This window comes from Aotus nancymaae, unplaced genomic scaffold (genome assembly GCF_030222135.1).
Source record: "Aotus nancymaae isolate 86718 unplaced genomic scaffold, 86718_ANA_hifiasm-v0.15.2.pri h1tg000049l, whole genome shotgun sequence".
NCBI lineage: Eukaryota > Metazoa > Chordata > Mammalia > Primates > Aotidae > Aotus > Aotus nancymaae.
This window is the reverse complement of record NW_026988463.1, coordinates 3,616,563-3,642,003: the sequence shown is the minus strand read 5'-3', so window position 1 is coordinate 3,642,003 and position 25,441 is coordinate 3,616,563. Positions and strand designations below refer to the sequence as shown.

Sequence of the window (25,441 nt, the reverse complement as noted above, 5' to 3'; positions counted from 1 at the left end):
CAAACATGAGCCACCACGCCCCCGGCCCACTGTATGTTTATTAAGGGCTTGCTCTGACTCTAGCATTATGGGAAAAAAAGAGGATTAACCCTGGTACATTTGCACAATGCATGGCAATGTCAGTTCATAAAGCAAAGGAAAAACAAGGAAAATGCTGGGTTTTGAAGTCACGGGCACAGCAGAAGGGGATGGTCTAGGGAGGCCTCACAGGGAAGGTGGCCTGTAAGCAAAGCCTTGACGAAGGGGAAGGAGGAGGCCACGCCAGGGACCAAGGAAGAATTTGCATCAGAGGAAATGGCAGGAGCCAGGGCTCCAGCAGGTGTGGGCTGGCACGTTCAAGGGGCCACAGGAGACCAGGAGCTGGCGGTGGAGTTCTTCAGTGGATAGAGTGGGCCACTGTGCTCGGGGCTTCTGACTTACAGACAGATTTGGGCAGTGATGAAGACTAGGTGACCGGGTACAGTGGCTCATACCTATAATTGCAGCACTTTGGGAGGCCAAGGTGGTGGGTCGGGGGGATTGCTTCAAGGAGTTTGAGACCAGCCTGAGCAACATAGGAAGACCTTATATCTATAGAAAAATTAGCCAAGTGTGGTGGCGCATACCCAGCTACACGGGAGGCCGAGTAAGAGGATCTCTTGAGCTCAGGAAGTCGAGGCTGCAGTGAACTATGATCATGACACTGCACTCCAGCCTGAGTGACAGTGGGAGACCCTGTCTCAAAAAAGAAAAAAAAGGTGTTAGAGTTAAAGCTGACTTTGTCTTTTTTTCTGAGAAAAATTCTGTTTTTATTAACGAGAAGGTAGTGCTGCTTTACAGAACAAACTGGTGCAGTGAAAAAGTTCTCCTTCCATCCTGACATTCTGTGCTCTGCCCAGTGGCAGCCACTGCTGTCTTTGCAGAGAAACCCCTGCAGTGACTGTGCCCACACCCACAGTTCCTTGGAAAAAAAGGGAAACAAAGGTAAACTGGGAAGGGACCGTGTGTAATCTTCTGTACCTTGCATTTTCCTCTTACTCATATTCTGGAGTTTGTTTCCTGTTGCCACAGAGCTCTAATATTTCACAATGTGGATGTTCCTTAAATGATGTAACCCTCTCATGATGGACATTTAGGTTGTTGCTGACTTTCCCCAGAATCCTTGACGGCACTGCCAACAGTTTCTCACACCTTCACCAATGCTAGAATGACAGTATTCGAAACATCTATGTAAATCTGGTAGTGAAAATGCTATCTTGTTTTAAATTTCTTTTTTTTTTTGAAACGGAGTCTTACTGTTTCGCCGGGCTGGAGTGCAGTGGTGATATCTCATCTCACTGCAACCTCCGTCCCTGGATTCAAGCGATTCCCCTGCCTTACCCTCCTGAGTAGCTGGGATTACAGGCGTGCGCCACCACACCCAGCTAATTTTTTGTATTTTTCAGTAGAGGCAGAGTTTCACCATGTCCAGGATGGCCTCGATCTCCTGACCTCTTGATCCGCCCGCCTCAGACTCCAAAAGTGCTGAGATTACATGTGTGAGCCACTGCACCCAGCCTTAAACTGCACTTCTTTAGTTATGAATGTGGTAAAACATCTTTTTTTAGGATTTAAACCGTTGAAGTTTCTTGTTTTTGTAAATGGCCATTTTTCTCTTGAACTAATGGCCCTTTTCCTATAGATGATTCGTAGGTGGTCTTGGTATGTTAAGGAAAATAGTCCTTGGTACGTTAACTGAAACTAGTGAGTTTAAGATTTTTGAAATGAAATTTAATTAAATAATTTTTGTTGTTGTTTTTGTTGAGACAGAGTCTCGCTCTGTCACCCAGGCTGGAGTGCAATGGTGCAATCTCGGCTCACTGCAACCTCTGCCTCCCGGGTTCAAGTGATTCTTCTGCGTCTGCCTCCTCAGTAGCTGGGACTACGGGTGCATGCCACCTCGCCCAGCTAATTTTTTCTATTTTTGGTAGAGGTGGGGTTTCACCATGTTAGCCAGGATGATGTCGATCTCTGGACCTCATGATCTGCCTGCCTCACCCTCCCAAAGTGCTGGATTGCAGGCGTGAGCCACCACGCCTGGTTTCTTTTTTTATTTTTTTAAGACAGGTTTTACTCCCAAAGTGCTGGGATTGCAGGCATGAGCCACCACGCCTGGTTCCTTTTTTTATTTTTTTTAAGACAGGGTTTCACTGCACAGGCTAGAGTTCAGTGGTGTGATTTCAGCTCACTGCAGGCTTTACCCCCTGGGCTCAGGTGATTCTTCTGCCTCAGGTACCCCAAATAGCTGGATCTACAGGTGTGTGCCACCATGCCCAGCTAAGTTTTCCTATTTTTGATAGATGAGGTTTCACCAGTTGCCCAGGCTGGTGTCAAATTCCTGGGCTCAAGCGATCTGCCTGCCTCAGCCTCCAGTGCAGTGGTGCGATCTCAGTTCACTGCAACCTCAGCCTCCCTGGTCCCGGTTCAAGCAATTCTCCTACCTCAGACTTCCAAGTAGCTGGGACTACAGGCACAAGGCACCACGCCCAGCCAATTTTTGTATGTTTTACTAGAGATGATGTTTTACCATGTTGGCCAGTCTGGTCTTGAACTCCTGACCTTGTGATCCGCCCACCTCGGCCTCTCAAAGTGCTGTGATTACAGGTGTGAGCCACCGTGCCTGGCAACCAGGCCTTATTCTTTAAAATGATCTCCCTTTTGAAAAAAATGAAAGACTTTTCTCAAAAAACTTCTTCTCAGGTCTGTGAGGCAGCCCAGAGGCTCCTCCTGGCTCTCACCTTGTACCTCATCCATGTTTGCCTTGAGCTTCGGACCTTGTCTGTGTTTGTGCCTCTGGCCCCCTCCTTCTATATTTGCTGGGTCCACTTTGTCTGGTCATTGGGTCCTAGCGCCTCAGGGGCCCCTAGATGGAATTCCTCATCCCGTGTGCCATATCAGCCTTCAAGTTGCCTCAGCATTAACATCAAGAAGAACATTAGCACTCTTGTGAGAGCCTCATGTTTTATTCCCCCTGAGATGGAGTCTTGCTGTGTCGCCCTGGCTGGGATTACAGGCATCTGCCACCACGCCTGGCTAATTTTTGTATTTTTAGTAGAGACGGAGTTTCACCATGTTGGCCAGGCAGGTCTTGAACTCCTGACCTCGTGATTTACCTGCCTCTGCCTCCCAAAGTGCTGGGATTACAGGCATGAGCCACAGCGCCCGGCCCAGTGTCAGATTTTTTATAACTTAATATCTGGTTTGAATAAATAAATAGGGTTTGGTTAAAAAGCCAAAACCATATAAACAGGTAAACCTTCAGAATCCTTACTGCTACTCAGAGCCCCTCTGCTGCCTTCATAATCACTGTTAGTTGCCTGTGGGTCCTATCAGTACTTGTACAACTGTAACAAGTGCAGATGGACATCTTCCTTCAAGGACGCACCCGTCTCTGTGTCCTCTTACTCACTTCACAGCTCGTGGAGAACTTGGTGTGTTCATAATACGGTTTGCTCCTTCTTCAGTTTCTGTAGCCACTGTGAAATACCATTCATATTGTTTGCCCCAGGTTTTTCTTGTGGACTGACTGGCTTTTTTATTTTTATTTTTGGTGGCGGTGGGGGACAGGGTCTCACTCTGTCTGCCACAGTGGAATGCAGTGGCACAGTCTCTGCTCACTACAACCTCCGCCTCACAGGTTTAAGCGATTCTCCTGCCTCAGCCTCCCAAGTAGCTGGGACTACAGGTGCCTGCCACCATCCATGCCTGGCTAATTTTTGTATTTTTAGTAGAGTTGGGGTTTCACTATGTTGGCCAGCCTGGTCTCGAACTCTTGACCTCAGGTGATCCACCTGCTTCGGCCTCCCAAAGTGTTGGGATTACAGTTGTGAACCACTACTCCTGGCCAATATAAAAAATATATATATTTTTTCTTTTCTTTTCTTTTTTTTTTTTTTTTTTTTGTATTAGTAGAGACGGGGTTTCACCATGTTGACCAGAACGGTCTCGATCTCTTGACCTCGTGATCCACCCGTCTCGGCCTCCCAAAGTGCTGGGATTACAGGCTTGAGCCACCGCGCCCGGCCTCTTTTCTTTTTTTTTTTGGAGACGGAGTTTCGCTCTTGTTACCCAGGCTGGAGTGCAATGGCGCGATCTTGGCTCACCGCAACCTCCGCCTCCTGGATTCAGGCAATTCTCCTGCCTCAGCCTCCTGAGTAGCTGGGATTACAGGCACGCGCCACCATGCGCGGCTAATTTTTTGTATTGTTAGTAGAGACGGGGTTTCATCATGTTGACCAGGATGGTGTCGATCTCTTCACCTTGTGATCCACCCGCCTCGGCCTCCCAAAGTGCTGGGATTACAGGTGTGAGCCACCGCGCCCGGCCCCTATTTTTTTTCTTTTCTAAGATGGGGTTTCACCATGATGCCCAGGCTGGTCTTGAACTCCTGACTTCAGGTGATACACCCACCTCGGCCTCCCAAAGTGCTAGGATTACAGGCGTGAACCACCGTGCCTGGCAAAAATTTTTTAAATGGTAGCATAAAAAGTAAATGCAGTGAATTCATAGGAAGAGATTATTGTGAACTTCAGGGACCAGGGAGGCCTTAATGTGAGAGAAGACCTGCCACCAGGTCTTGAAGCAACTCAGATGGGAAGGAGGGCTGTGGTTGCAGAGTGGAGAAGCAGCATGGGCACTGGCAGTGGTGAGTGTGGATGTGGGGGTGGAATGGGAGGAGTGTGTGGTGTCACATTCATGGGCACTGGCAGTAGTGGTAGGTATGTGGGGGTGGAAAGGGAGGGATGTGTAGTGTCACATTCAAACTTTCAGTGCTTCCCATTTTGTGTGACCCCAAACCACCAGACAGTTTAGGACCTTGTAGCCTGACATTGAGGTTTGTGGTTTTTCCTCTAGGGTGTAGGAGAAATGTGAAGACGGAAACTGTGCAGATAGTGTGTTTGGTATCTGGTTCAGGCAGATTTATTCCTCTAGTGGTTTATTTATTTTTTTTTAATTTTTACTTTTTTTTTGAGACAGGCTCTGGCTTCATTTCCCAGGCTGAAGCGCAGTGGTGTGATCTTGGCTCACTGCAACCTCTGCCCTGCAGGCTCAAGGGATCCTCCCGAGTAGCTGGGACTACAGGCACACACCACCACATCTGACTGTTTTTTGTAGAGGTTTCGCTGTGTTGCCCAGGGTGGTCTCAAACTTCTGAGCTGAAGCAACCCTCCTGCCTTGGCCTCCCTAAGTGCTGGGATTACAGGCATGAGACACTGCACCTGACCTAGTTGTTAAAAGTTGTAGAACTTTCTAGTTTGAGTAACATGAAATCAAATCTTCTTTTAACAATGCTGTCAATTACCGTAATCTTGGAATTATACAAAGTCTTGAAGTTCTGGTTGGAAATATAGGTTCCTTATTTTTTCTTTTTCCCAGCTATGAGGACTTATATATACTCCTCCATCATGAACATTATATTAAATCTTTTCAAAAATATTCTGTGTATTAAATGGGGAAAAACCAAAAAGACTAGAAAATGAAACATGGGGAAATCATGTTTAATCTTGGAATGAGAAGGGCTTTTATAAACAAAAGACCAATTTCCTTAATATATAAAAAGCTCTTACAAATCAATAAGATTTAATATGTAGTAGAAAAATCATCAGAGGATAACAACAGTCCATTAACAAAAAAGGAAACAGTCCATTAACAAAAGGAAATTAGGAAATATTTTAAAATATGAGAAAGTACTCAGTTTTGCTCATAATAGAAGTGTAAGTAGAAACTACAGTGAAAATTTTATCTACCCAGTAGGCCAAGGTCCAAGAGTTTCATCTCAGCACTGACTTGGTAGGAGTGTGGCATGATACACACTTTAGTATATTGCTGTGGAAATGTAAACTGATAGTCTCTTTGGAGTGTGACTTGGTAGTATCTACCACAACTTAAAATACATAACCTTAGGGTGGGTGTGGTGGCTCATGCTCTAATCCCAGCACTTGAGGGGGCAGAGGTCGGGGGATCACTTGGGCTGAGGAGTTTACCAGCTTGGGCAACATTGTGAATCCCTGTTTTTACAGAAAGCACATGAGCCTATAGTCTCAGCTACTTGGAAGGCTGAGGTGGGAGGATCACTCGAACCCGGGAGGTCGAGGCTGCAGTTAGTCAGGATCACTTTACTGCACTTAAGCCTGGGCAACAGAGTAAGACCCTGTCTCAAAAAACAAAAACAAAAAACAGAACATAATCTTGGGTTGGGTGCAGTGGTTCACATCTGTAGTCTCAGCACCTTAGAAGCCCGAGATGGGCAGATTGCTTGAGCTCAGGAGTTCAAGACTAGTCTGGGCAACATAACAAGACTCCATCTCTACAAAACATTTTTAGTAATTAGCCAGGCATGACCGATGCACTTTGGGAGGCCAAGGCAGGCAGATCCCTTCATGTTAGAAGTTCAAGACCAGCCTGCCCAACATGGTGAAACCTTGTCTCTACTAAAAATATAAAAATTAGCCAGTAGTTGTATCGTGCGTCTGTAATCCCAGTTACTTGGGAGGTTGAGGCAGGAGAATTGCTTGAAACCAGGAGGCAGAGGTTGCAGTGAGCTGAGGTTGCACCACTGCACTCCACGCTGGGCAACAGAGCAAGACTCCATTTCAGAAAAAAAATTAGGCATGATATTATATGCCTGTAGTCCCAGCTACTCAGGAGGCTGAGGTGGGAGGATCACCTGAGCCCAGGAAGGTCAAGTCTGCAGTGAGCTGTGATTGTGCTGTTATGATTCAGCCTGGGCAACAGAGTGAGACCCTGTCTCAAAAGAGTAGTAGTAATTTATACCTGCCACAGTTATTACTGTGGTGTTTCCTGATGGTATGCTTTCTGTTTTCCGCCATTCCTTGTGTTTATCCATTGGAATTCTGCTGTGATGAAGAGCTGCCCCTTCTCTGTTTAAGTGTACACTCATGTTTGCTTGATTTGCTGGGTCACAGTTTACAATCCGTTACTGTCGTTATTTCACCACTCAGATTGTCCTAGATCCTGCCACTAGGAGCCCTTCTGGCTGGGCTGTGTGTCCTCCTGACACACCCCGTCCTTCTGCACACCGCAGTGTGTCCCAGGCTCTTCTTGTGTGTTCCACAGGGTTCTCTTGTTTCTGTTTTTGGAGAGAGATATTCGTAAACCAAAATCTGGCCGCCAGTAGGGTGACCAGCTGTCCTAGTTTGCCAGGACAAAGGCTTTCTTTGGGACATGGGACTTTAGAGTGCTGAAACTGGAGCAGCTTTTGGACTTTGCTCTCCATAGCCTATGTGGGGGGTCATTGTGGCTGGGCACTGCCACACATCAGTGGATAGAGCTGGGAAAATGCATGTGTGTACATGCTCCGGTATTGATTTCTGCATCCAGAGTCTGTACTCATGGGAAAAGTTCTGAGTCTGTACTGATGCCTGCGTTTCCAATGCAGCACTGTAGGGTTTAGCCCTGCCCCCTTCCGTGTTAGTGGCATTCCTTCAACCATGAGGACCCCAACTTGGTAGCGGCAGTGAGCCTGTCTGCTTGATCCTGATACATGCATACATCAGGCTGAGACCTGCTGACCGCACGCTGGGTACGTCTCCTGCCCGAGCCCAGTGATGGCGCACTGTCCTCCGAGGTTAATTTTACAGTAAGAGCCAAGGCGCCATCTTCTGAAGTCTCTTAGGTTAGTTCTTTCAGGGTGGTGGTGTCATCATCACAGCTATGCATATTTGCTGTTTGTGTTTCATTTTGTTCCTGTGCACCCCGTTTTGTTTTCATGGTTTATTTTTATTTATTTATTTTTTTGACAGAGTCTCACTCTGTCGCCCAGGCTGGAGTACAGTGGTGCGATCTCGGCTCACTGCAACCTCTGCCTCCTGGATTCAGGCGATCCTCCCACCTCAGCCTCTCGAGTAGCTGATGCTGCAAGTACCCCACCATGTCCAGCTAATTAATGGTTTGTTTTCTGGGTATGAGAAACATGAGCATGTTCTAAGAAACATACGAAAAGCTGTATGTGCAAGAGTCATGTTCCCTCAGCCCTGCTAGCCCTCTCCCCTCCCCGCTTTATTTCTGTTCTGGGTTTATGTCACGGGAAGCTTAATAACACACTTGGTGTAGGTAACCAAGCTCTGGGATTTGAAGACCAGGCACAATGGCTCACACCTGTAGTCCTAGTGCTTTGGGAGGCCAAGGTGGGAGTATCACTTGAGGCCAGGACGTCAAAACCAGGCTAGGCAACAAAGCAAGACCCTGTCTCTATTTTTATTTAAAAAAAAAAAAAAAAAAAAGGCCGGGCGCGGTGGCTCAAGCCTGTAATCCCAGCACTTTGGGAGGCCGAGGCGGGTGGATCACGAGGTCAAGAGATCGAGACCATCCTGGTCAACATGGTGAAACCCCATCTCTACTAATACAAAAAATTAGCTGGGCACGGTGGCGCGTGCCTGTAATCCCAGCTACTCAGGAGGCTGAGGCAGGAGAATTGCCTGAACCCAGGAGGCGGAGGTTGCGGTGAGCCGAGATCGCGCCATTGCACTCCAGCCTGGGTAACAAGAGCGAAACTCCGTCTCAAAAAGAAAAAAAAAACAAAAAAACGCTGAGCATGGCGGCTCACACCTGTAATCCCAGCACTTTGGAAGGCAGAGGTGGGCTGACCGTGATTTCAAGAGATTGAGACCATCTTGACCCATGTCTACTAAAAATACAAAAATTAGCTGGGCTTGGTGGTGCACACCTGTAGTCTCAGCTACTTGGGAGGCTGAGACAAGAGAATCGCTTGAACCCAGGAGGTGGAGGTTGCAGTGAGCCAAGATCAAGACACTGTACACTCCAGCCTGGCAACAGAGTCAGACTCTGTCTCAAAAAAAAAAAAGAGGCTGGGTGTGGTGGCTTATGCCTATAATCACAATACTTCGGGAGGCCAAGGTGGGCAGATCACTTGAGGTCAGGAGTTCAAGACCAGCTTGAGTTACATGGTGAAACCCCATCTCTACTAAAAATACAAAAATCAGCCAGGCATGGTGGTACACGCCTATAATCTTAGCTACTCGGGGGGCTTCGGCAGGGGAATTGCTTGAACCCAGGAGGTGGAGGTTGCAGTGAGTTGAGATCGCGCCACTGCACTCCAGCCTGAACAACAGAGCTAGACTCTGTCTCAAAAAAAAAGAAAGATATGTTTAAGTCCTGACCCCTGGTACCTATGAGTGTGACCTTATTTGGATCACTGCTGATGTATCGGGTTGTGATGAGGTCACACTGAATGGGGGTAGGACCTAACTCCAGTATTCCTGGTATCCATATAAGAAGAGAGAAATTTGGACATGGCCAGGACTCACATAGAGAAGAGGTTGTCATGTGACAAAAGGCAGAGACTGGAGCGTCTGCAAACCATGAAACACCAAGGATGCCGGCCGCTGCCAGAAACTGGGGAGAAGATGGACTCTCGCTTGGTGCCTCCAGTGGGAACTGCGCCCACCCAGAAGCGGGGACCCTTTTTTTTTTTTGAGACAGGGTCTCACTCTCGCTCAGGCTGAAGTGCACAGGTGCAGTAGTTTGATCTTGGCTCATTACAGCCTCAACCTCCTACACTCAAGCAATCCTCCCACTTCAGCCTCTCCAGTGGCTGGGACTACAGGTACATGCCACTACACCCAGCTAGTGTTTGTGGTTTGTTTTTTTTTCTTGCAGAAACAGGGTCTTACTTTGTTTCCCAGGCTGGTCTCAAACCTCTGGGCTCAAGTGATCCTCCTGCCTTGGCTTCGCAAAGTGCTGGGATTACAGGTGAGCCACCGTGCCTGGCCCAGAACTCTGGACCTTTTTGAAACTGTCCAGTTTGTGGTGCTGTGTTTCAGTAGCCCTAGGAAACAAAACATACAGTTTTATCTGCTTCTGGTTTATCCTTTTCGTGTTTCTTTTACACCAATAATTAGAAACGATATGATCTGTGGGTAGGTGGGTGGCGCTTGGACCCTTCCCTCTTGTGCTCCCAGGGTAGAGGCACAGAGACTTCAGCACCCTGGTTTAGTGTGAACTGTTCATGAACTCTTCTAATGCCAAATACCGATTCCTGAAGAAATGCTCCAGGATTTTTTTTTTTAACTATGAATAAAGTGAACAATGCGATTAGGTAGGCCCAAAGAATTGGATATTTACATGGTTTGGAAATTAAATATTTTCTGAATTGTGGTAGTTTTTTTTTTTTTTTTTTTTTTTTGAGACAGAGTTTCGTTATGGTTACCCAGGCTGGAGTGTAATGGTGCGATCTCGGCTCACCGCAACCTCCACCTCCTGGGTTTAAGCAATTCTCCTGCTTCAGCCTCCTGAGTAGCTGGGACTACAGGCGCACGCCATCATGCCCAGCTAATTTTTGTATTTTTATTAGAGATGAGATTTCACCTTGTTGACCGGGATGGTCTCAATCTCTTGACCTTGTGATCCACCCACCTTGGCCTCCCAAAGTGCTGGGATTATAGGTGTGAGCCACCGTGCCCGGCCTGTAGTAGATGTTTTTAAGGTGTCTGTACAGAGATGAAGAAAGGCTAGGGTTGGCTGGGCTCGGTGGCTCACACATGTAATCCCAGCACTTTGGGATGCCGAGGCAGGCAGGTCACCTGATGTCGGTAGTTTGAGACCATCCTGACCAATACGGTGAAACCCGATGTCTACTAAAAATACAAAAATTAGCCAGGCATGTTGGCACTTGCCTGTAGTCACAGCTACTCGGGAGGCTGAGGCAGGAGGATTGCTTGAAGACAGGAGGTGGTGGTTGTAGTGAGCTGAGATCGTACCACTGCACTCCAGCCTGGGCAACAGAGTATGACTCCGTCTCAAAGAAGGAAAAAAAAAGGCTCGGGTTGTGCTGTTTGTAAGTCCAGGAATAAGCCTAAGAATAGGCAAGTTTTTATACCTTTTAGGAGTTTGAAAGTTGAAATGTAAAACCTTTAACTGATTCCTGGATATTCTGTGTCCTTCCTTTCTACTTGTTGCAATTTTGTGAAGAAGAGGAGAACCTCCCAGTTAGATGCAGTTCATTTAGTCCAAGGCTTACACATAGCTTGGCTGGCTGGCCACATATTGTTGGCATCATCATGTATTACAAATCGTTTGTTTGTTTGTTTGTTTGTTTGTTTGTTTGTTTGTTTGTTTGAGATAGAGTCTCACTCTGTAGCCTAGGCTGGAGTGCAGTGCTGCGATCTCAGCTCACTGCATCCTTTGCCTCCTGGGTCCCAGTTCAAGCAGTTCTCCTACCTCAGCCTCCCAAGTAGCTGGGATTACAGGCACGAGCCACCATGCCCAGCTAATTTTTGTATTTTTTAGTAGAGATGGGGTTTCACCATGTTGGCCAGTCTGGTCTTGAACTCCTGACCTTGTGATCCTCCCACCTTGCCCTCAACAAAGCGCTGGGATTATAGGCATGAGCCACCGCACCCGGCCCATGTATTGCCAATCTATTGACTAAGGCAGGGGCCTGTCATGTGCTCCCTGGGGTCAGTGGGTGATGGTTTTGGGTCAGTCCTTTCCTGTGTTGGAGTGAAAGTGTCTGTGTGGTTTCTGTAGCATCAAAGGCTGGGGCTGTGTTGGTGAACTGCGCGTGGTTGGGGACACATTCGCTGCCTTTCTTCCCTTGCTGTGCTCTGCTGGGGACTTTCTCAGCCCACTGGGTGAGCAGGAAGTTACAGAAGATAAGTTGTCTTCCTAGTTACAAGGCAGAACCCATCAGCTGTTTTTCAGTTTTTTGTTTTTTTGGGTTTTTTTTGAGATGGAGTCTCGCTCTGTAGCCCAGACTGGAGTGCAGTAGCGCCATCTCGGCTCACTGCAACCTCCGCCTCCCGGTCCTGGTTCAAGCAATTCTCCTACCTCAGCCTCCCAAGTAGCTGGGATTACAGGCACGAGCCACCAAGCCCAGCTAATTTTTGTATTTTTTAGTAGAAACGGGATTTCACCACGTTGGCTAGTCTGGTCTTGAACTCTGGACCTCGTGATCCGCCCGCCTCGGCCTCCCAAAGTGCTGGGATTACAGGCTTGAGCCACCATGCCTGGCCTGTTTTTCAGTTTTGTTTTGTTTTGTTTTTGTTTTTTGAGATGGAATCTTGCTGTGTCGCCAGGCTGCAGTACAGCGGAGCGATCTCGACTCACTGCAGTCTCCGCCTCCTGGGTTCAAGTGATACTCCTGTCTCAGCCTCCCACGTAGCTGGAACTACAGGTGCACGCCACCATGCCTGGCTAATTTCTGTATTTTTAGTAGAGACGGGTTTTCACCATGTTGGCCAGGATGGTCTCGAACTCCTTAGTTGGGTGATCCACCTGCCTAGGCCTCCCAAAGTGCTGGGATTACAGGTGTGAGCCACCACACCCAGCCATCAGTTTTTAAAATACACTAATTTTTTTTTTTTTTTTTTTTTTTTTTTGAGACGGAGTTTCGCTCTTGTTACCCAGGCTGGAGTGCAATGGAGTGATCTTGGCTCACTGCAACCTCCGCCTCCTGGGTTCAAGCAATTCTCCTGCCTCAGCCTCCTGAGTACCTGGGACTACAAGCTTGTGCCACCATGCCCAGCTAATTTTTGTATTTTTAGTAGAGATGGGGTTTCACCATGTTGACCAGGATGGTCTCGATCTCTTGACCTCGTGATCCACCCGCCTTGGCCTCCCAAAGTACTGGGATTATAGGCGTGAGCCACCACGCCTGGCCCTATACACTAATTCTATAAAAAATTCTGCTTTGGATGAAAACAACTTTTAGATGATGAGACAGTTTCAGAATATTAACGTTTAAAAATTTGGATCTCTTGGGAGGATTTTTTTTTTTCCCTGACTGTTAAGAGCAAGGAAGTCTGGTGAGGATCCAGCCAGGTTTGAGTTTGGTGGATGGATGCGAGGTCTCACTTGTGAGGCGAATGTGGGAAGTGTCGTCAGCAGGACCTGCTGGCCGGAGGCAGTGGCTCACACCCAGCTCTTTGTAAGGCCAAGGTAGAAGGATCATTTGAGCCCAGGAGTTCGAGACCAGTCTGGACAACATAGTGAAACCCCATTTCCACAAATTTTTTTTAAAAAAATTAGTGGCATGGTGTTCTGTGTCTGTGGTCCCAGCTACTCGTAAGGCTGAGGCAGGAGCATCACTTGAGCGCAGGAGGTCGAGGGTGCAGTGAGCTGTGATTACAGCACCATACTCCAGTCTGAATGACAGAGCGAGACCCTGTCTCAGAAAAAGAAAGCAGCAGCCCACCCCCTCCACTTTGCTCCTGAGGTTCTGAGAAGCACCAGCATCTTACACTGACGACAGTATAAGCCTCCTTGCCAAAACCACACCCTGATACTGTGGTGTTTGGTCCTGTGGATTTGTCTTTCAGCAACAGCTTGACTTAGAGGCATCCTTGCTGGCTTCCTCTAGACACCCTTGATGGGACCAGTCACCATACTATTCCTGTGTCTTCTTAATTCTTGTTCTTTTTGTGTATTTGTCTTTTCAGGAAAACCAATTCTGTGTCCACGGAGGACTACAGCCCATTTCTGCCCCAGGCGAAACCCGACCTGGAGCTTCCAGGCCGGACAGCCATTCAGCACGCAGACGGCAGAGGACAAGGAGGAACCCCTGCACTTGATCATCAGCAGCACAGAGAGCGTGCAGGGTAGCCCGCACTGGCGCTTTGTCTGGGAGGGCTTCTGGGTTCACTGCTGTGGATAAGGGGGCATTTTTAAGGTGGAGACAGTGATTGGTAGAGCTACCACCTCAGGTCTGAAATCCGAAGGTCTTGGCTGTAGGGAGTGCTACGCCCTCCATTTCTGTCCCAGCCAGGGACTTCTGCCAATGTCGGGGTGTGTCTTGCCCCCTCTGGTGGCCACCCATGAGTTCGCCGTGCAGCACCTCCCCTGAGTGGTGATTCATGGCACATCTGCTAATAATCATGGAAGCGGAGGGAAACTCAGCATTGGCTCAGCCTGCGCAGGACCGAGTTCTGCAGCTGTCTTTTCATTCCCTCTGAAATATAAAAAAGCAGTCTTTGGAGCCAGTCCTGAAGTGGCTCCATTTCTGGCTTTTAAGTGGGCCGACAAGAGTAGAATCTTTGAAGTTAAAAAGAGAAGTGAGGTTTTCTTGTTATTTTGATTTCTAAATAATTAATTTGGAAACCGCTTTTGGAAGAATACAGGCCGGGTACAGTGGCTTACACTTGTAAGGAGGTCAAGGCAGGAGGATTGCTTGAGGCCAAGACCAGACTGGGCAATATAGTGACACCCTTTCTCTACAAAAAATAAAAAAGTTAGCTGGGCACAGTGGCTCACGCCTGTAATCCCAGCGCTTTGGGAAGCTAAGGTGGGCTGATTACCTGAGGTCAGGAGTTAAAGACCAGCCTGGCCAACATGGTGAAACCCCATCTCTACTAAAAATACAAAAATTAGCCAGGTTTGGTGGTGCATGCCTGTAACCCCAGCTACTAGGGAGGCTGAGGCAGGAGAATCACTTGAACCTGGGAGGTGGAGGTTTCAGTGAGGCGAGATTGTGCCACTGCACTCCAGCCTGGGTGACAGAGCGAGACTCCATCTCAAAAAAAAAAAAAAAGTTAGCCAGGTATGGTAGTGAACACCAGTGGTTCCAGCTGCTTGAGAGACTGAGGCGGGAGACTCACTAGAGCCTGGGAGGTTGAGGCTGCCGTGAGTATGATCATGCGACTGCACTGCAGCCTGGGCAAACAGCCAGATTCTGCCTTTAAAACAAAAAAAGAAAAGGAAAAGAAAAGAAAGAACATATAATCTGGTTCTTACAGGCAGCCCAGTTCCCGTGACCCTGCGCATCAGGAAACCAGGCTCAACAGTCCCTCAGCATAGCCTGAGGTGTCCGTCCTCAGCAGTGGTAGGATTTGTCCCATCTATGTTCTTTCAGCGCAGGCGGGAGCCACTTGATTTGTCCTGCCCTGGGATCTCCTTCCCTGAGAGAGTTTTTGATTTGTTTTGAGACAGGGTGTTTCTCTGTTGCCTGGGCCGAGTGCAATGGCACAGTCATGGCTCACTGTAGCCTCGACCTCCTGGGCTCAAGTGATCCTCCCACCTCAGCCTCCTGAGTCACTGGGACCACAAGTGTGTGCCGCCATGCTCAGCTGATTTTTGTATTTTTGTGGGGATGGTGGGGTCTTGCTGTGTTGCCCAGGCTAGTCTTGAACTCCTGGGCTCAAGTGATTCTCCTGCCTTGGCTTCCCTAAGTGCTGGGATTATGGACGTGAGCCATTGCTCACGTGAGCCCAGCCAGACTTTGTTTCTGTCTACTTACTTCTTTTTGTTCACACTCTTAAATGTTTAAAACTCATAAGCTTAAACATTCTTTGGAATGTGACGTAGCATATTCTTGCGCAAAAATAGATATTAAACTTTATTGGTTGTGTCTGTGTTTCATTACTAGGTTCTACTTCCAAACACGAGTTCCAGGCTGAGACAAAGAAGCTTTTGGACATCGTTGCCCGGTCCTTGTACTCAGAAAAAGAGGTTCGTTCCCTGCTAACCATGCCTGACGCTAGCAGGGTTTCTTTTGACAAACCTGTTTTTATACTATTCTGGAGAAGTGCCAGACAATATATTAACTGTGAGAAAGCATTAAACTTTGGACAGGTCCCCATCTTAAGCTACCAGTGAGAGGATTTTTACCAAAATCTGTTTTGGTTTCGTGGATAAGTGTATCCAGATGGTTCTTTGGGCTGGATCAACTCTGGGAATTAATTGAATTTTGACAATAATTTAAAAGTTCCCCAAATACAGGCCTGGCACAGTGGCTTTGCCTGTGAACCCTGTGCTTTGGGAGGTCCAGATGGGAGGATCACTTGAACCCAGGAGTTTGAGACCAGCCTGGGCAACACAGTAAGACTCTGTCTCTACAAAGAATAAAAAAAATTACCGAGCTGTGGTCGCAGCTACCCAGGAGGCTGGGGTGGGAGGATCACTTGAGCCTGGCAGACGGGGGCTGCAGTGAGCCATGATTACGTTACTACACTGACCTGTGTGACAGAGTGAGACCCTCTTGCCAAAAAAAAACAACAACAAAAAGTCCCCCAAATCCTAGTGTGCAGCTCTGCTGAAATCTGTTTCTGTGGACCTGCAGATGTGCTCTGAGGCCCCTTTGCCTCTTGTGACCACCTGCAGGTCTGGGCGGCCTTTGCCTGCTGGAGGAAGAAGGTTCCCCAGTCATGTGTATATGGAGCTCGGAGGAGTTACTGAGGAAATTAAAACTCATTTGGGGCCTGGTGCAGTGGCTCATACCTGTAATCCCGGCACTTAGGGAAGCCAAGGCAGGAGGATTTTGCATGAGTCCAGCCTGGGTAACATGATGAGACCTCTGTCTCTATTTAAAAAAAAAAAACCCACAAAACTCATTTGGGGTAACAGGAAAAGGAAAAAGAGAAAAACGAAGGCTGCCATCATTGACATGTTGATTATTGCTGGAAGGCAAAAGAGAATCCTGAAGAAAGGTAAAGTACCAAATTTCGAAGTCCAGAGAGGCTTCCAGGAGCTGTTCCCGGGTTTTGTACTGCTGAGTGCTGCATCCTGCCTCCCAGTGACCTCTAGCTTCCGCTCAGATCAGCTGCTGCTTCCTCTTCACCTGTGTGCTCTTGAGGACTTAATTTTTCTATTTTTACTTGTTTTGTTTTTTATTTTTTTGGAACAGGGTCTGGCTCTGATGCCCAGGCTGGAGTGCAGTGGTATGATCTTGGCTCACTACAACCTCTGCCCCTGGGTTCAAGCCATCCTTCCTCCTCAGCCTCCCAAGTAGCTGGGACTACAGGCGCATGCCACCGTGCCTGGCTGATATTTGTATTTTTTTGTAGAGATAGGGTTTTGCCATGTTGCCCAGGCTGGTCTTGAACTCCTGGGCTCAAGTGATCTCCCTGCTTCAGCCTCCCAAAGTGCTGGGATCACAGGTGTGAATCTTCACACTTGGCGTCTCTCACTGACTTTAAATGGAAAGTGTGTTTGATGTCAGGATGTTTTTCAGCTCCCAAAGGACAGCTGGTCCCTAGGCCCCGTTTTTCTCCAGGTGTGATAGATCTGGTGTTTGGTGGTCCGCACTAGATGACATGAAGCCGAGGAACCTGTTTTCGTGGAGTAGGAGTGTATTAGTCCGTTTTCACACACTGCCAATAAAGGCATACCTGAGACTGAGCAGTTTCCGAAAGAAGGAGGTTTAATTGGATTCACAGTTTCATGTATCAGGGGAAGCCTCACAATCATGGTGGCAGGCAAGGAGGCACAAGTCCCGTCTTACATGGATGGTAGCAGGCAGAGAGAATAAGCAAGATGCAAAAGCAGAAACCCCAGATAAAACCGTCAGATATCATGAGACGTATTCACTACCATGAGAACAGTATTGGGGAAACACCCCTATGATTCAGTTATCTCCCACCGGTCCTTCCCACAACATGTGGGAATTATGGGAATACAATTCAAGATGAGATTTGGATGGGGACACAGCCAAACCTTATCAAGGAGAAATGGATGTTGGAGTGATATGCCCTCATCCCTGTGCAGGAGTTGGGAAAGAAATTGTTTCTCATAGGGCTCTTTGGTTTGTTTTCTTGAGACAGAGTCTTGCTCTTGTTGCCTAGGCTGGAGTGTAGTGGTGCGATCTCAGCTCCCTACCACCTCCGCCTCCCAGGTTCAAGCAATTCTCGTGCCTCAGCCTCCTGAGTAGCTGCGATTACAGGCGTGTGCCACCACGTCCATCTAGTTTTTTCATTTTTAATAGAGATGGGGTTTCCCCATGTTGGCCAGGCTGGTCTTGAGCCCCTGACCTCAAGTGATCTGCCCTCCTCAGCCTCTCAGAGTGCTGGGATTACAGGTGTGAGCCACTGCACCCGGCTAGAGAGCTCTTCTTAAAGTTTTAATTGACAGATGGGCACATAACTTCAGGTTTGATTGAAAATCCTGGAAATGACCAGGCATGGTAGCTCATGCCTGTAATCCCAACACTTTGAGAGGCCAGTCACAAGGATTACTTGAGCCCAGGAGATCAGGACCAGCCTGGGCAACATAGCGAGACACTGTCAATGAAAATTTCAAAACTGTTAGCTGGATGTGGTGGTGCATGCCTGTTCTCCCAGCTACTTAGGAGGCTGAGGTGGGAGGATTACTTGGGCCCAGAAGGTTGAGGCTGCAGTGAGCTGTGACTGCACCACTGCATTCCAGTCTGGGTGACAGAGCGAGACCCTATCTCAAACAAACAAATCCTGAAAGGAAAGATCAGTAGAAGTCAATACCTTTAGTCACTTTGTGACCTGCCCAGAGGAACTGCCTTTGACTAAAGCAGAAACTCTATGCTTTGAGATTGTTCTGTGGCAGTTCTTCTCCTCCCTTTAACAGTTGTTGGAAGTACAGCTGACCAGATAGGTACTGCAGGATGAGTGTCCTTCATCTGTGCCTCCCATTTGTATTCCCATAGGTGTTTATACGGGAGCTGATCTCCAATGCCAGCGATGCCTTGGAAAAACTGCGTCACAAGCTGGTGTCTGACGGCCAAGCACTGCCAGAAATGGAGATTCACTTGCAGACCGATGCCGACAAAGGCACCATCACCATCCAGGTACCTTCCCTCAGTGTCCAGGCGTGGAGCAGGCCTGGCCACGCAGCAGGGACAGCACCTACCTTCTAGTGATGTCTCTGGGCTCCTAGGGACATGCTGGCCTTCTGTACCACCAGGATAACTCTTGCTGTGATTTATTGTTACAGTAGCACTTATTCATTATAGAAAGCAGGTAAGAAGAAAACTTGAAATCCTACCATCATCCAGAGATGACTACTGGTAACGTTTTAGCATATGGCTACATAGGGTTTTGGTGTATGCAGTTATTAACATATCTAAACATATCTTATTTTTAATGTACTGTTTTCATATTTTTAACTGCGTTTCCCCCGCTCCGAAAATGCAGATGAAGCAGTGCTTGTGGCTGCTGCTGTAGCCTCTTGGAAATTTTAAGGCTGAAAAGTTAGAAAGGCCAAAGAGGGTCAGGGAGGGGCCCTGAGAGACACTGTGTTCCAAGACAGCTGCCTCAGGACCTGTGGCGGCGGGGTCATGGCGTCATTGCAGGGGTGTGTGTCTCTGTGGAGAGGTGGCCAGACAGGCCTCGGTGGGATCTGAATATTTCCTTTTAGGGTGCTGACTTGCTCTCAAGGCCATGCCAGATGAATGAATGAAGGCATTCATGAATGAATGAACTTAAGGGACGTCTGTTTTTGTTAAAGGAAGGGCTTTTGTAAGGTGTCAGCTTTATGTACTCCTTCTTGGGTTTAGAGAATCCAGACTGAGCCCTTTGGTACGTGCCAGTTGTTTGTCATAGCCCTTGGTCATAAAGATTGGGTGGGAAGTGAGTTTCTTTTCTCCCTGTTTTTCCTGATCTGGCCTGGCTGCAGAATGGGCCCTGTGAGCAGGGCTGGGACACCAGAGCTGGATGTGCTGCTGGGGCACCCTGCACATCCCTCCCGTTTGCAGCACAGAGATTCCTTGGAGATGATAGAAAATGGATGGGCTGGGACAAGGGGTCATAGGGACATGATTCGTGGTCCTGAGCAGAGGGACCTGTGCTCATGTGCTGTACTTCCTGGTACGAAGACTGTTTATGTTGCAAGAATGGTTTTTTGTTTTTGTCTTTTGTCTTCTTTTTTCTTTCTTTCTTTCTTTTTTTTTTTGAGACAGAGTTTCGCTCTTGTTACCCAGGCTGGGGTGCAATGGCACGATCTCGGCTCACCGCAACCTCCGCCTCCTGGGTTCAGGCAATTCTCCTGCCTCAGCCTCCTGAGTAGCTGGGATTACAGGCATGCGCCACCCTGCCCAGCTAATTTTTTGTATTTTTTTAGTAGAGACGGGGTTTCACCATGTTGACCAGGATGGTGTCGATCTCTTGACCTCGTGATCCATCCACGTTGGCCTTCCAAAGTGCTGGGATTACAGGCGTGAGCCACCGCGCCCGGCCCTGTCTTCTTTTTTCTTAAAGAACAGTTCTAGATTTACAGAAAATTTGAGCAGATAATTCAGAGTTCCATTATATCCTTTGGTACCCAGTTTTTCTATTCTCAACATCTGACATGAGTGCGGTCCATTTATTTATTTATTTATTTATTTTATTTATTTATTTTTTGTGAGACAGAGTCTTGATGTGTCGCCCAGGCTGGAGTGCAGTGGTGTGATCTCAGCTCACTGGAACCTCCTCCTCCCAGGTTCAAGTAGTTCTCGTGCCTCACCTCCTGCGTAGCTGAGATTACAAACATATGCCACCATGCCCAGATAACTTTTGTATTTTTAGTAGAGATGGGGTTTCACCACATTGGCCAGGCTGGGCTTGAATTCCTGGCCTCAAGTGATCCTCCTGCCTCTGCCTCCCAAGTGTTAGATTACAGGCATTAGCCACCATGCTTGGCCCATTTATTACAATTAATGAACTAATATTATACATTATTTTTACATAACGTTTTAGAAAAGGAGGGGTTCTTGTGGAGTCTCAGAGATATTATACCATTCCGTCTCTCCTACTGATGTCTCAGCTACACTGCTTTTTGTTATTTTTAGGGGATTTTTTTAGGGAATAAAATATGCAGCCTTAATTTATCACTGTCTAGCCTGAATTAATATTTAACACTTCAGTGTAAGAATCTTATGGTAGTAGCATTTCAATGACAAAATCATCTTTTTCTTTTGATGTCAAATATTTTATGTATACACCTGTTGTAAACCCTCATGAATTCCTTTTTTGTTTTTATTTTTTTGAGGCAGAGTCTCACTTTATTGCTCAGGCTGGAGTTCAGTGGTGTGATCTTACCTCACTGTAGCCTCTGCCTCCTTGGTTCAAGTGATTCCTGCCTCAGCCTCCTGAATAGCTGGCATTACAGGAACATGGAACATGCCACCGTACCTGGCTAATTTTTGTATTTTTTGTAGAGATGGGGTTTCACCATGTTGGCCAGGCTGGTCTCGAACTCCTGATCTCAGATGATCCACCCACATTGTCCTCCCAAAGTGATGGGAATACAGGCGTGAGCCACCACACCTGGTCTCACCAATTCCTTTTAAAATCACCTTGTGCGGGTCACCTGGCAACAGATGATTTCCGTCTACATCTGAAAAATCTATAGTTAATTATTTTGTAAATATTTTAGAATAGATTTAAATTTTCAGAAAAATATTAAAGAGAGTACAGCATTGCCATTTACTCCACACCCAGCTTCCCTTATGGATGAAATCTTATGTTAGTATGTTACATTGGTTACAGTTAATCAACCAGTATGGATATATTACTCTTAATCCAACTCTATTCAGATTTCCTTACATTTTGCCTCATGTCCTTTTTCTCTTCCAGGATCTCACATGACATTTAGTTGTCCTGTTCCCTTAGGCTCCTGTTGGCTGTGACAGCTTCTTTCCTTTTTTTTTTTTTGAGATGGGGTTTCACCATGTTGGTCAGGCTGGTCTTGAACTCCCGACCTCAGGTGATCCACCTGCCTTGGCCTCCCAGAGTGCTAGGATTACAGGCGTGAGCCACCACGCCCGGCCCAGACTTTCCTTGTTTTTGATGACCTGGAAGGTTTTTATGTTTAGAGTCAGGGTCTTCCTTTGTCTCCCAGGTTGGAGCACAGTGGTGCTATCAGAGCTTGCTGCAGCCTCGACCTCCTGGGCTCAAATGATCTCCCACCTCAGCCTCCTGTAGCTGGGGCCACAGGCACATGCCACCAAGCCTGGCTACCTTAAAAAAATTTTTTTGTATGTAGAGACAGGTTCTTGCTTCGTGGGCCAGGCTGGTCTCAAACTCCTGGACTCAAGTGATTCTCCCACCTTGACCTTTCAAAGTGCTGGGATTACAGATGTGAACTCTTGTGCCCAGCCCTGTGTTTTCTTTTAGCGGTTTTATAGCTTTAGCTCTTACATTTAGATGTGTGATCCATTTCAAGTTAATTTTTGTGTATGGTGTGAGGTAGGGGTTGAGGTTTATGTTTTGCATATGGCTGTCCAGTTGTTTCGTTATTGTCTGTTGATAGACCTATCATGCCCATTGAATTACCTTGGAATCTTTATCACATGTTCAGTAATACGCTCTCTGTGCAGCTCTGTTTCCGTGCTCAGTTTTGTTTCTTTGATCTATGCATCGATCCTTAAATGCCCACATTACACGGTCTTAAGTTTTGTAGCTTTGTAGGAAGTTTTAAAATTAGGCATTTTAAGGCTGAGCATGGTGGCTCACACCTGTAATCCCAGCACTATGGGAGGCTGAGGTGGGTGGATTACAAGGTCAGGAGTTTGAGACCATCCTGACCAACATAGTGAAACCATGTCTCTACTACAAATACAAAAAATTAGCCAGGCACCTGTAATCTCAGCTACTCAGGAGGCTGAGGCGGGAGAACCACTTGAACCCGGGAGGTGGAGGTTGTGGTGAGCCGAGATTGCACCACTGCACTCTAGCCTGGGCGACTGTGAGACTCTGCCTCCAAAAAATAGAAAATTAGGTATTTTAAATTCTCTAACTTTGTTCTTCAAAATATTTTGAAACTACTCTAGGTTCTTTGTATTTATGTATAAATTTTAGAATCAGCCTTTCCTTTTCTACCAAACCTGTGAGGATTTGGGTTGGGATTGCAATGCAGATCAGTTTGGGAAACAAATCAAAATAAATAGAAAATAGGAGCAATTACTTGGATTTTCTCCTTTACCTTGGTCTAATATTAACCTTTCCTTTAAGGACTGTGAGTTCCTGATGCACTGAAGTAAACATTTCAATGAAAATTATATTTAATGACTGATACCAACTGGATATTAACTTTAAGTAGTTTTTTATTCATAATTACCACATGATCTATAATAAATGAAATTTGGACTCTTCATACCGGCACCTCAGAAATAATTCCCCAGAAGCCTTTCGGTGTCATGTTTCTTGTTGACTGCTGGGGTCCATGGAACACGCACACATGTGTGCACCCCAATAACTGGTGGTGACATGGTTTTGGCGCCTATTCTGCCTGCGCTGCCTACAGTGGGGAGGCCAACGGCTGGCCAGTCTTCCCAGCCTGCTGCTTGCTGTCAAGTGTTGATAAGAGGCCCTTGTCTGGCGATGAACCTGTGGATCCTTTGCTGAGTGACATTGACCAGCCCTGCTGCACAGATGGAGACAGCAGTGCTGCTCAGTGCTAGCGAGCTCCCACAGCCCCTTCGGACTGTTCTGGAGAGGAAGCCTTATAAGGGAACTTCCTAGAAGGAAGCAGGAAACTGCTTCTGAGGGCCTTTGTCCCAATTCATAGATGGTGGAGGCTTGGAGCGAGCTCTTTTATTTAAGTGGTTTGCACATCATAGCAGAGCAAGCTGGGGCTGCCACTTTGTTACGGGAATATTGAGTGAGGAACTCCAGATGGGAGTCTGACCGGGCTTTGAGGAAGGAGGCGGCTGTGGTCAGTAAGGCCCTGTGTGTTCCACGGTGCGTTGGTCCGTGTTGTGATTCAGACCGCTAAAGCAGAATGCCTTAGACCTTAGGGCATACCAGAATACTTTAGGGCAGTTTATAAACAACAGAACCACGTTGCTCACAGTTCTGGAGGCTGGGAGGTCCAAGAGCAAGGGGCCAGCAGATTGGGCAGTACCTCTTACATCTTCACGTAGAAGGTGGAAGGGGCAGACAAGCTCCCTCAAGCCTGTTTTCTAAGGGCCCTACTCCCATTCATGAGAGTGGAGCCCTCTTGACTTGATAACCTCCCAAAGGCCCCACTCCCAGTGCCATCTCAACATACAGATTTGGATGACACCAGCCCTCAGACCAGAGCAGTTGCAACAGGACAGGCCTGATCGAGGCTCCCTCATGAGGGCTGCATCTGCCCCAGGAGAGGCGTTCTGCCTACTCTTTCTCATGATGGTAGGGTGGGTATGGGGGCCGCCCTCAGAACTGTGCGCTCTACACCTGCTTCCTGGGCCTCTCAGTTGGATTGTTCTGCTGGATTGATAGAGCCACCAGAGGAGGGGGCTGCTGTTCCACAGAACCACAGCCAGGGAAAAGGCGTGGGGGCCACATCTCCATGACGGAGGAGCTGTGCTTTTCCTCCTAATTGCTGGTGTCAGATTTTCTTTTCAGGATGGTGTTTTTTTTTTTGTTTTTTGTTTTGAGACAGAGTCTTGCTCTGTCACCCAGGCTGGAGTGCAGTGGCGCCATCTCAGCTCACTGCAACCTCCCCCTCCCAGGTTCAAGCGATTCTCCTGCCTCAGCCTCCCAAGTAGCTGGGATTACAGGCACCTGCCACTACACCCAGCTAATGTTTGCATTTTTAGTAGAGACGGGGTTTCACCATGTTGGCCAGGATGGTCTCGATTCTTGACCTTGTGGTCCGCTCTCTGCAGCCTCCTAAAATGCTGGGATTACAAGTGTGAGACACTATGCACGGCCCCTAGAATTAGTCTTTTCTGATGAGCATCTGGTGCTACCTAGGTGGGCCCTGTCTTGCCAATGTCAGTGACACCATTTGAGCCCCTGGGGCTGCCGGTGCACTTACCCCCCTCCCCAGGTGCTGGGGACTTGGTGCTTACAGTGTCTCTCTCCTCAGGATACTGGCATTGGGATGACACAGGAAGAGCTGGTGTCCAACCTGGGGACGATTGCCAGATCGGGGTCAAAGGTAAGCACGGACTCCCCACACGGCCTCCCCCTTCCCCTCAGGGTGCAAGGATGCCTCTAGTAGGCATCCTTGGGTGGATGAAGTAAGAATGTCAGGTGCATGCCACGCGGTGGGCACTGTGGGAACACCTCATGACATGACAGCCGTCCCTCAGTATCTGGGGTGGTTCCAGGCTGCCCCCTTGGACACCAAAGTCTGCCGATGCTGCAGTCCTGGATTAAAGTGGTGCCATATTTTGTAGAGACGTCTTCCTGTATGCTTTAAACAATCTCTAGATTACTTATAATACCTGATAGAATGTAAATGCTATATATGTAGTATAACATAGTTTTTTTTTTTTTTTAATCATTGTGTTATATTTTATTTTTTTCTGAGCATTTTCAATCCTTGGCTGGTTGAATCTGCAGATGTGGAACGCACAGATATGAGGGCCGACTGTATTTCATTTCACTGGCACAGGGCCCTGTGGGCCAGTTTATGTTAGTGTTCTCATTTTATTGATGAGGAGATTGAAATAATTGCTTTGCCCATAGCTGGAACGGGGTGAGCCGGAGGTTCCTGGGCTGTTGGTCTGAGTCCACACGTGTCGTTCTGCCTCATGACTCTTTTCTGCAAAGTCAATTCCCTGAGCTGTGTGGGCTTGATGCAGAGAGGGTCAGAGGGATCAGTCACAGACAGCGCCATGTGTGAGAACGGGCTTGGGATGTGACATATGTGGATTTGATGGTTCTGGTGAGAACTGCTCTGTGGGTCTGGGTGTGGTGACGTGTGCCTGTAGTCACTGCTACTCAGGCGGCCGAGGCGGGAGGATCACCTGGGCCCGGAAGTTCAAGGATGCAGTGAGCTATGATTGCAC

At 47.6% G+C, this 25,441-nt stretch overlaps 1 protein-coding gene across 4 annotated transcripts in view; it reads left to right on the top strand.

Moving 5' to 3' along the window:
- TRAP1 (TNF receptor associated protein 1) overlaps window positions 1-25,441 on the top strand; it is a 55,299-nt gene that overhangs the window by 7,228 nt on the left and 22,630 nt on the right. For all 4 annotated transcript variants that reach the window (XM_012441829.3, XM_064362390.1, XM_064362388.1 and 1 more), the window contains 4 exons: window positions 13,437-13,595; window positions 15,359-15,441; window positions 18,386-18,526; window positions 24,514-24,585. In XM_012441829.3, coding sequence (XP_012297252.1) covers window positions 13,437-13,595; window positions 15,359-15,441; window positions 18,386-18,526; window positions 24,514-24,585 — 455 coding nt within the window. The remainder of the gene's footprint in view (window positions 1-13,436; window positions 13,596-15,358; window positions 15,442-18,385; window positions 18,527-24,513; window positions 24,586-25,441) is intronic.